The sequence below is a fragment of the Aulonocara sp. 'chitande type north' Nkhata Bay genome, linkage group LG3 (assembly GCF_057382095.1).
Source record: "Aulonocara sp. 'chitande type north' Nkhata Bay isolate Kocher_YH1m ecotype deep benthic linkage group LG3, A_spYH_male_GT1.1, whole genome shotgun sequence".
Lineage (NCBI taxonomy): Eukaryota > Metazoa > Chordata > Actinopteri > Cichliformes > Cichlidae > Aulonocara > Aulonocara sp. 'chitande type north' Nkhata Bay.
In genome coordinates, this window is record NC_141346.1 from 59108882 (window position 1) to 59120822 (window position 11941).

The 11941-nt window shown below is 43.6% G+C and overlaps 1 protein-coding gene and 1 pseudogene across 1 annotated transcript; one reads left to right on the forward strand and one right to left on the reverse strand.

Moving 5' to 3' along the window:
• Positions 1-5099: 5099 nt before the first annotated feature.
• On the reverse strand, positions 5100-10060 carry LOC147336336 (neuroligin-2-like). Its single transcript, XM_086286179.1, has 4 exons — positions 10022-10060; positions 8164-8334; positions 7282-7595; positions 5100-6976 (listed from the first exon to the last, which is right to left on the reverse strand). The coding sequence occupies exons 1-4, from the start codon at positions 10058-10060 to the stop codon at positions 6148-6150; spliced, it is 1353 nt and encodes a 450-aa protein (XP_086142305.1). The 3' UTR covers positions 5100-6147.
• LOC147336337 (uncharacterized) lies at positions 9983-11365 on the forward strand (annotated as a pseudogene).
• The last annotated feature ends 576 nt before the right edge of the window (positions 11366-11941 follow it).

An 11941-nucleotide genomic window follows, 5' to 3' on the forward strand; every position in this document is an offset into this window, starting at 1 on the left:
CAGTTTGGATTCGGGAGACAGACACTATCTCTACTTTCAAGATTAGGCTTAAAACGTTCCTTTTAGCTGAAGCATATAGTTAGGGCTGGACCAGGTGACCCTGAATCCTCCCTTAGTTATGCTGCAATAGACGTAGGCAGCCGGGGATTCCCATGATGCATTGAGTTTTTCCTTTCCAGTCACCTTTCTCACTCAGTATGTGTTAATAGACCTCTCTGCATTGAATCATATCTGTTATTAACCTCTGTCTCTCTTCCACAGCATGTCTTTCATCCTGTTTTCCTTCTCTCACCCCAACCAGTCGCAACAGATGGCCGCCCCTCCCTGAGCCTGGTTCTGCCAGAGGTTTCTTCCTGTTAAAAGGGAGTTTTTCCTTCCCACTGTCGCCAAAGCGCTTGCTCATAGGTGGTCATATGATTGTTGGGTTTTTCTCTGTATCTATGAAGCGCCTTGAGGTGACTTTTGTTGTGATTTGGTGCTATATAAATAAAATTGAATTGAAATTGAATTGTACTTCTGTGACATTTACAGTTGCTTAGTTAATTAAGTGACTTAATTACTCACTTTTATTTACTAATTGAATTACTAAATGAAGCTGGAATTGTGCATTCTGCAGTTTTTAATAGTGTGTTATTAGTTTTTAAAGAAACAATATGCATTTTATACTATATTGTAAAAAGTATAAGGTAAGTTGAATTTAAAATATAATTAATAAAGTGTTGACTTTTTTCATCAATTCTTGTAGATACACAGAGTCGAGACTGAGCCTGATGATCATACTGAATCAGATGACAGCGGCAGGAATCTCCAAGTTCAACTGCAGATTGCAGATGCAATTATATTAATGTAGATTAATATAAACTCTTCAAGGGTCAAAATCTGCACACACATCATTCTGCATAGTGAAGGTCAGACAATTTGTGCATTGATCTTGAGAAGTAAGACTCATTAATTAATAGTAATATAATTAGACAAATGTTGAAACTTTATATTTCGATACATTTTGTCAACAACAAAAGAAACCAAGCTGTGCAGGTACTGATAACTGAATCTAAAGACCTTCATTTTTGTCAAGATTTGCCTGATTTAACTGTTGTTACCCTTGCTTATAGCTCACCTTAATATGTATAAAAATGTGAAAAGTTTTTGATGTGTGTTAGAATGATTGTTTAATTGGCAAGGTTTGAACGAACAATTTTCAGAAGCCTCAAAATTCATCTGTTACTATTCCACGAATGATTGAAATAAAGTTCACCTCCATTTCAACATTGAATACGACTTTGGACATAAGAACTAAAAGGTGCTGTCCACGCATGTGTCCGCTAAGCCCCAGAAGGGTATAACCTGGGTCAAATGTGTTATTGTGTCTGACACACCTACAATATGAGGACTCGCAGAGTGACGTCACTGAAAGTGTGTTTAAAGTGTGTTAAGTTCCAAAACTGGCCAGTAGGCGGCGAAACTGAAAGTGAGCAAAAACGCTAAACACACTTAAACACACTTTTTCATAAAATTGTGATGTTTCAGGACTTTCGAGATTTTTGGTTTGGGAGCATGTTGGGAGCCTCTAGAACACTTTAGAAAGCTCAGAAAAATGAGGACCTCAAAAATGTCCTCATTTTTCTGAGCGTCCTCATTTTGTGAGTGTGTTATCATAAAATTGTCCTAAGATGTCATGAAAACAAGTACACACACACACACACACACACACACACACACACACACACACACACACAGTATGCAGACATGATTTAGCTGATGATAATATAACGACTGCACAGACCCGTGGGATGATTCATGTCCTTTTTCTTACTCTATGCAATGATGAACTTCTTGCTTCAGGACCTTCTTGATGAATTTGTTTTCTAATCCACAGTTTTCTACCTGATCTGTGTGTTTGAAGTAAAATGTGTTGCTTCAAATGTAAAAGTTAAACAGACAGAAAGCATCAACGTGGACTTCAATCAGTGTTTTGTGTTCATACAGGTCAGCTGTTGCACACAGAGGTCCTGGATTTACACTGTGCCCTGGTTCCTGTGTTTCTGTATGTAGTTTAGTCTAAAGTGGATCCTCCTCATGTACAGACTGAATTATCTGTTCAACAATCAGCATTTCTGATTCATGGATTTCATTTGTTTTTGCTAGTTTTGACTGAGATTTCAACATATCTGTGGTGGCATCTGTTCAGTGTTATGGAAGTTTTACAGCACTAATCTCACTTCACTCTGTAACATAACAGTGAACAATATTACTATTAGAAAGATTATTAGAGAAGCCACAATCAGATGATCCCCTATGAGGTGTCCTTGGTTATAGTGTGAAGTCATCTGAGGGGAGAGAGAAGAAAGAAACACTTCAGTGTTAATGAAAAAGTCATCAGTCTTCTTATGGGAAGAGACCTCCACCAGACCAAGACAGATAACCATCCAACACGTTCTCATCCCAAAACCTAACAGACCGATGCCATGTGACAAACCGATGCCATGTGACAAATCGATGCCATGTGACAAACCGATGCCATGTGACAAATCGATGCCATGTGACAAACCGATGCCATATGACAAACCGATGCCATGTGACAAATCGATACCTTTCGGTCTCCCTCTCTCTCTCTTGTGCTCCTGCTCCTGCCAAAAGCAAAGCAAAGCATCCACCCTTTTCTTACCGGCGTCGTGAATTGTTTGTCAGCATCTACTCATCCTAACGTTGGTCCAGTCTTTGTCTCAGTGTCAAGTCAGTCAACACTTTAGTCCACATGGTCAGTCCAGTCACAGTCCAGTCACACATCATGCACACACATTCACACTAGATCTTGCTGATAGTGGAGCCTCACGCACAAAGCATCAGAGTCTCCACCCTCATCAATATGAGCTCATTTATTTGTTCTTTCTTTTGTTTTTAGAAAAATAGTTCTTTATGATCTTGGACTGGATTGACTCGCTGCAATCCTTTTAGACAGGAACTGGCAGGTTCCCACAGGTGACCTTTTCCTCAGCCCATTGTAATCTGGAAAAGCTCACCTTATATTTGCTCTCACAACAATGTTTTACAGCGCTGTTAATTCAATCTTGCAGGCCTGCTTAGAACAAAGAAGGAGGAAAAGAGAGCTGATTATTAGCTCATCAGAGCACAAAACATCATCACCAAAGGGGGCGACACCTGACAGTTTTCTCTAAGTGCACTGTTACAGAAATAATGAGCCGCTCCTCGACATGTCCATGTTTAGTAAAACTCCCTCTATTGAAATAAGAAAACAAGCCAAAGCTAACTGACAGAATGAACCCATCACTAAAACAACAACCCCAAAAATCTTCATCACAGAAAAGTTTTGCTTATTAATCCAACAATATGTTGTGGGAATTAGAACTTTCCGGGTCATAAAGCTTTTGCCCGACTCTTGGCTTAACTAATACTGACATAGTCTGAAATCAGACTTAAAGTCACTCCCTCTGTTCATTTAGGATAAATGTATCTATATCTGATTTAGGCTAAGTGCCTTTTGTTTAGATGAACTGCTGGACTTCCAGACCAGCAGGTTTAGGGAAGTCTTTATGGGGTCACACTCTGACCCCCCCCCCCCCCCCCCCCCCCCCCACACACACACACACACACACACGCACGCACAGGCAGGCAAGGTACTCTTTGTTTGTATGTAGACGTCATATGTTAATGAACGTCATATGTATATTCATGTAACCTCAATAAAAGAGCAGTGTTACGGGGGAGCGGACGAGAGCAACTGGGGTGAAGCGAAGGAACGGCGTTTGTCCGGTTCTCTCCCGTGCACGGGAAACATGAAGAACTTTGCCTACTCGTGTCTTGCTTTGCTATGTAATTAAATTGTCCTTAACGTTCCAACGAATAGGTTTATGCTACAAACCTATCACTGAGGTTAACTACACAACCCCTCGCCACCTCCTTATACACAGGAGTGAGTACAAAAGGGTTCGTACGGACGCATCAGCCGGCCGTCCTTCTGCTCGACACTGTTAGCTGAAAGATGATCGGATCATCCTCTGTCCTGTATTTAAGGCTGAGAGTCTTTGTCCAGTCTCTTTTCCACAGCTACTGTCCACAGCACTGATCCACCTGCAGCACAGCCCCACTCAGTTGTTTTATGATTTACATTGTGCACGTTTCCCTTCCACTGAGCTTACAAAACCTCTGACAGGAGAAGTCAGGCATGTATTTCCCCCACCTCCCCTTTTAGGCAGTAATAAAATAGAAAACAAACAATCAAACAGGCTAAAGCTAGAGCACAAGCAAAGACAGCACCGGTGACTAAGTTCTCCCATACTGGACGTACGCTACCACGTGGGCTCAAACAGCAGCACATCAGCTCAGTTTACATACTGTTGACATCTTCATCAGAGGGTCAGCAGGGAGCGCTGCTGAGCTGCAGTGGTCTCCACCAGAGTGACGGAGCAGGAATCACAAACAGCACAAACCCACCGTGTTGTTTCTACCCTGTTCAGGAGATCTGAGCCCCCATCCCTTTTTTTCATGTTGCAGCTCTGCACTGCAGGCCCTGAACGCCTCCCGGTTACCCTCAGTGTGCTTAGAGTTTAATTTACAACCGACGAGCTCACAGATCATCTGCAGGCAGGTGAACGAACCCTTAATGTGAGGATAATAGCAGAGCTGAGCTGAGGTCAGAAATAGTCAGGAACGGTGTCGACACAGTGAAGTCAGGTGTTTGGGAATTTGTCTGATTATCAGTTTGGGGGGGGTCGGTGTTAAATAACAAAGGCGGTGTAGGATGGAGAGAGGAGGAGGGAGGGAGCAGTGATGATATGAAGTCAGAATACACATGTGGCAGACATAAGGGGGTCAGACAGGAGCAGCATCAGTCTCTGCTCTGTTTTGTTAATAACGTAGAAAAATAATTTTGTACAATCAAGCTACATCGACGGACGCTTTACCTCACGTACCCTAAAATGAAAAAGTAGTGACAGTAAGACGGAGGCTGCACATGACACCATGACTGAGTTCACAGCTGTTGCTTTGATTCTAACGTTTAAGACTTTTGGCATCGACTCCGTTTTAATAAATGAGTGCTGGGAGGCGTCATTTGACTTCAGGAGCTCCTGCGATGCTCCTGCGATGCTCTTACTCTGCGGGAGAAAACCAAAAACCAAAAGTAGCAAACATGGAGCGATATGACTCGTTTAGATTTTGGGAAACGTGCATCGACAGGTACAGTGTCCTTTTCCCCGCGTCTTTAAAAATAATTCATGCATAGATCCCCCACTGAGAAAACCCTTTTATATACTTTCTCCTTTGTACACATTTTATATAGAACTATATATAATATCATTTCTCTATATCTATATTTTCAGAAAAATTCTTTCCACACAATAAAAAACAACAATTTAACAAATGCTTCAAACAAAACAACAAAAAAAGAGAGAAGATGGAAGAAAGAAAATCACGACTGAGGCCAGTTTGGCACTTTGTCATGAGAACATGACAGAACTCTGTTAGTTGACGGTAAATAGCGAAACTCTATTTTTCTTTGGTTTTTCTTCTCCCTCGATGAGAAATGAAACACAGCAGTACTTACTTGGCACCTAAAAATGCTGGTCGAATGAAAGATATCAGTGTTTTCATAGTTATATGTTTAGTGTACGCCTCCCGCCTCCAAACTGCTCAGCAGATCGGGAATTTTTAGAGAAGAGCAGGAGGGAGGCGTGTCAAATGAGAGGAAGAGAGCAGTAATAAAACACGGATGTAGAAAAGAGAAGCATAATGTGCACATAACACACAGGAGATGGAAAAAGAGATGACGCCAACGTAAAAAAGAGAAAACAGCGAGGAGCGAGAGAGCATTCGTCCCTTTGACAAATGTTGGAGGTCTTGAGCCTGGAAACAGCAGACCGTCTTTGAAAACAGTATCTTTGAAAGATCTGAGTCACCCACCCCAAACTGCTCATCTGCTGCTGGACACTTCAGTTGCACCTCCACATGCCACCAGTGGAGGGAGCTGCCAAGTTTCACAGCACATGACGCAGCAGGTGTAGTTGCTTTTGGAGAAAGAAGAGAATAAGAGGACAGAACGAAGGCCCACGTCTAGAGGCCTCCCTTCCAGAGCGGTAGCAGAGCCAGTGTTCCTGGTCCCTAGGTGGCGCTGTGTCGGGCCTGTCCCTACTATACCCTGGTGGTGGAGTGGGGGTGGGGCAGGGTGTTGTTATGGCCGGTGGAGGGGAATGTGTTGAAGGCGTGAAGAGGCTGCATGCTGGTGATGGTGCTGGGGATCACGGTGATGGTGTATGGCGTCATCAGCGGCACGTTGTCGGGGGCGCGGCGCAGCGCCAGGGTGTAGTCGGGAGGGCAGGCGGGCCGCAGGATGTCGTGGGGTCGCAGGGGCTCCATGTCGTGGTGAGCGTCGTGCTCCCAGTCCTTCATCTGCAGGGACATGATCTCCTCCTCCTGGCTGTGAGCCAGGTCGTTGGCGGGGCCGCCCCGCTGAGGGGACAGCCGGTGCCGGCGCATCTCGTGCCGCTTGTCACGCTTGTAGTAAAGGGCGGCGAAGGCCAGGATGTTGAGGAAGAAGAGCGACGCTCCAACTGCAACTGTCACGCTCAGTTCGGTGGAGTAGTCGCGGGTGTGTCTGGGAAAGAGGTCCTGGGGCGGGCGCTCTGAGCCCTCGGGCTCAGGATCTGATGGGAAGGTAGGGTAAGGATGACGAGTGGTTCGAGGAACGTTGTTTCTGGGCCTCATGGTGCCGGGGTCACGGCCTGCGGGGGAGCGCGTAGTGGTGGGAAAGAGCACGTCGTGCAGGCTGTGAAGATGAGGGACTAATTCCAGCCAAAAGGCCACTTTGTTAGCTCTGTAGTTGTCTCTGACACGAGGTTTCAAACCGATGTGAAGGTACTGCTTGTCCTTCCAGTTGAACTTGGTCCAGATGACCTCCTCGAAGCGGTTGGGCTTGGTATGAATGAACTTGGTGTCCTGAGGGACGGGCAGGTTGGGGTCCCTGGTGGAGCATAAAGGTTAAACGTTTCAGTTCAAAGTTATATTCAGTCTCCATTATAAGTAACATGTGGCATCAATACACTGAATACAGACAGGAGGCCCATTCTCTGTGCAACCTTTAAACTATCTAAGACCAACCGGCTGCTCTGGGATCTGGATGCTTTTGGTGAACCAGTATGTTCAATTCTTCAAAGCCACACGGGAATTAAACTAGCAACCCAGATTCAAGTATTCAAGATGACTAGAAGGCTATCAGAGAACATACAGTAACGTGTACAGTTTACACTACTGTGACATGAGGCCTACCCAGTCTTTGCGAAGTTAGTCCAGTAAGTCATGACCACAGCGCTCAGCATCACATCGTTCTTGGAGAAGTTGCACGGGAGCAGGTCCGTGGCACCGATCATCGGTACGCCGAACACGTAAGGTATCTCGTCTCCGTGCGCGGCGTCGGCCCACTCGGGCCGCGTCTCGGTGTGGCAGTGGTGGTAGAACGTGTAAAAGTAAACTGGGGACTGAAACTCAGCATGGAGTTTGGCAGTGGCCACAGCTGGTGCCACCCACTGGTGGTCCGTAAACAGGAAGTGAGTGAGAAATCTAGAGAGGAAAAAAAACTCTTTCTGATAACAGAAGGAGTGACAGGCAGCAGAGAGGAAGCATGACTGCATTATCCAAACATGTCTGTACTGTGACTGTGGTCCGGCTGTGAGGGGTTCGCAGGCCGATCTGTCAGAAACACCGACACTGAGATTGGGAGCCCACTACCTGGGGGATGATAGCATTACTGCCCACAGAGCCTCAAAGGTTAAGGCGCAGACACGCCGTGATGTGGATGAGTGGCTCTCTTTAGCACGCTTGTCTTGTTTGATGCACTTCACTGGGCTCACATGTTACTGATTCCATTCTTTACTCGCATGTTTTAAACGCTTAAAGCACTTTCACAGCTTTTTATATTCTTTTGAAAATTCATGTGAACTCAAGCTGTCAGAATTGTAATGTAAGCTTTGATAATTGTCCACATTTGTCATTTTGACGATTATCCGTTTATTTTAATGAATACAGCAAACAGAAAAAAACTAACAGATCAACAAACGCGGCTCCTAATGAGACAAAACCTGATGATGCTGCAAAATGCAGTTAAGTGAGAGGAGGCTGTAAAATGGAATAACTGAAAAAGTGGCAGTGTACAGAGGTGGCGTCCTCACCCTCTGGGTAGCCGTAGAGGTTGTCAACAAAGCTGGAGATGGTGTAGTCGAACGCCGCAGCTGAGATGCCGTCGTTGTCCTCACTGTCGTCCACAAACTTCAGCCCCTCTCCCTGGTTCACTCCTATCAGGATGTCATAGTTTAGGAGCTCCCCCTGGTGGAGCAAATAAGGAAGAACATGCTGAGTGCTGGAACAGAGCCTGTGTGCATCACAAGTCTACAACAGGAAGTGCAGCTGAAGCACAGCTTTGTGAATTGGCAGCATTTCATTTCCCAGTAAACAAAATAAAGATTAGCTGTTGCCATGAAATTCCTACTATAAAATGTAAATACTGCAATATATGCAGGGTTCATACACATTTTTAGGGTCAAATTCAAGCACTTTTTAAGCACATTCAAGGTCAATTTTCAAGCTTTTCCAGCACATTACCAAAAAAGAAGCATGTTTCACTTTGCATCACCTCAGTAAGACCTTGTAAAAATTTAAACAAATCATCTGAGGTCGATTTAAATGTCTTTTGTTCCCCTTTTGTTAAAAGAGCAGCACACAAAAATACAGAAAAAGGAAACGGTTGCCTTACATGCATATAGTGTACAAACTCAAAAAACACATTCCTCTTAAAAATGCGCAAATGTGAACAAATCAACTTGTTAGAGATCTTCATCTCCACTGTAAATAAACAACAAGCCAGAAAACAAGAAAACTGCACCAAACACCACAAACACCAACAAATTAATGTCTTCTCATCAGACATTGAAGCTTCTTTCCTGTGTGACATAAAAAATAAGAGACAGATGTTTGTTTGTTTTTTTAACTAGTTAAGCACCCACGTTCAGTCATCCACCCATTCACGCACACATTCACACACTGGTGATGTAGCTACAGCCACCCTGGGGCGCCACCAGGCCCTCTGACCACCACCAGTAGGCAACGGGTGAAGTGTCTTGCCGGGTGAAGTGTCTTGCCCAAGGACACAACGACCGAGACTGTCCAAGCCGGGGCTCGATTACAAGGCGAACTCCTAACTCTTGAGCCACGATCGCCCAGTGGGGACATGGGGACATTTCAATTTCCAGCAGGAAGCTCCCCCTTTTTGTTAAACCCTTTAGATCAGGGGTCGGCAACCTGCGGCTCTTTAGTCCTTATAGTGCGGCTCCGCGTGGTTTGTGAAAATAAATTAGCTGAAGTGTATTTTATTTATGTTAGTTCTTTTTTTAACTTGTAGTTCTAAATTGGAAGATTATTGTGATTTTGCAATATACAAATAAAATTATATTTTGTTATTTTTTCATCGCTCAAAATAAGCGTCACACTCGCGTAAGCCGGTGTACCCGGCGAAACGCCGTGCATTTATCGAGCCTTTCAACCCCAGATAGGCCAATTATGGCTCTTTGGGTCTTAAAGGTTGCTGACCCCTGCTTTAGATGAACAGAGTTTTTTAATTAAATACATAATCTTTAATAAATGTTCTCTTTTATAAAAAGTAGGATAATTAAAAAAACTTTTATTATACCTCTATTGCGTAGAAAAAAAACTCGTGTTTTCTGTCGTCTGTTATATAATATTAGTGATGTTTGTGACAATTAATTTCTTAATCGGCTGGACTAACCAATAGTCCACAACCAGGAAACACTGAAATTTTAAGTTAAGTTTGAAAACAGTTTAAAAAAATACCCCATTCCAAAATGTCTTGTGACAATCTCATTGGCTTAGGGAGTGATGATGTCATAGATCTTAAGAATCTTAAGTCCTTTGATGTTTTTCCTTAAGTAGGGGTGAGAAACAGCAAGTTTTAGTTCGTTTCAGCAGCATCTGTGTTTGCAGCCTACAAAACGTTCACCACAAGCTCTTCAAAGTCATCGTATAGAAACTCCAACATGTTTCCAAGAAAAAAACAACCAATTCAAAAAGATTACGCCGCCTCTCCTTCCTGGCGTGGCCGGCCAATTTCCCCAAATGGCTCCTCATCCTTCCAAAGGGCGTTAGAGGAGAGTAGGAAGGAAAACTACCTTCTCCAGAAAAAAATGCAACAAATTGAAGAAGAGAAACTTCAACTGGAGGACAAATGTAGACGAATGGAAGCCCAAAATAAAGAGCTGGAAGAAAGACAACAGCGCCAGCCGGACATAAAAATTATTAATGAGGGCTGGGGAATCAAGTTTGCTCAGAGCCGAGAGCAGATTGTGCACCTCATTAAAGAAAACAGGCAAAAGAGTGCAGAACTAAAAGAAATGACCAACCAGCTCCAAGACAAGAAAACGATGACTGATAAGATACAACGGGATCTCCAATACATGGACCGAAAAAATCGGCTCCTCCAAAGACAGCTCCATGAAGCTGTGGAAGAAAAGAAAGAATTCCTCCAACAGAAGGAAGAGCAGGACAAAAAGCAACGAGACATGCAGCACGAACTGAAGAGCATGCAGGAAAAATACCGCATGCTGAGAGAAAGCCTGGATGAAACACTGCGCCAAAATAAAGACCTTCTTCAACAGAAAGAGCAACAGCAGGAAAGACTGAAAGAAGGAAAACGTGTCGTCCAGGACTTTGAGTCTAAAAATCTAAAACTGCAAGAGTTTTGTAATCAGCTGGAGGACAAAGCAACTAAAGTGGAAGAAGAAAAGGACAAACTGGAGAAACGCTGCTCACAGATGCAGAGAAGGATCGATCAGATAGCGAGAAACAACTCCGAGCTCGTTAAGGGGATTTTGGTGGAATTCAATAACTTGAAGCGTGAAAACACTCAAATGCAGGCGCAAAAACAACAAGAAGACAAAATACATGAAGACCTGCAGCTCACGCTCCATAAATCCAGAAAAGAAACGAGCAGTTAGAAGACAAGCACAAAGAGGTCCAACAGAGAAATGCAGACATGCACAAGGACAAGCTGATACAGGAGGCAACATCCAAACAACTCAAAGACAAGCTTGAAGAACAACAAGCAACATTGGAAGAGGTGGAACAAAGATGTGAGAAACTTGAAGAACAAAACGCAGAAACCATCGATGAGCTGAGAAATCTCATCCTGGAGAAAAAAGCGCTCGTGGAAAAGTGCATGAAAAAAAAGAAAAAATGGTTCCACTTGTTCCGGAGGAGAGACGCTACTGCTTCCTCACCTGATGTAGCCTCGTCTTGCTCCACCTCTGTTAACCCCCCCAACCAGCCATTGACTGTCCCCTCCTGAGCCTGGTTCTGCCGGAGGTTCCTGCCCATTTAAAGGCAGTTTTTCCTCCCCACTGTCGCCAACTGCTTGCTCAGATGGGATTGTTGGGCTTTTCTCTCCTCTGCCTTGTTTCTTCATTTACTTGTTTAACTTTTTTCATTATTACTTCATTTTACCTTGTTTCTTCATTTACTTGCTTGTTTAACTTTTTTCAACTTATCTAAATAATAAACCAATTAAATTTATCCTTTGAGTATTTTTCATCTCATCTTTACAGAATCTTTCCAAAACATTTTCAAACATTCACATCTGTCTTTTATTTTCTTCTTGAAGCCTCATAAATGGTGAACTAAAAACCCGGAACATGGTTTGAAACATAGTTTCAGCTGAAACTGGCATAACATGCTGTGTGTGTGTGTGTGTGTGTGTGTGTGTGTGTGCGTGTGTGTGTGTGTGTGTGTGTGTGTGTGTGTGTGTGTGTGTGTGTGTGTGTGTGTCAGGATATCACTAGTTAGGTCATCATGTTTAGACTCATTCACTCCAAAATTATTTAGGCCAAATCTTTAAAACAGTGTCATTTCATACACATTTTCAATT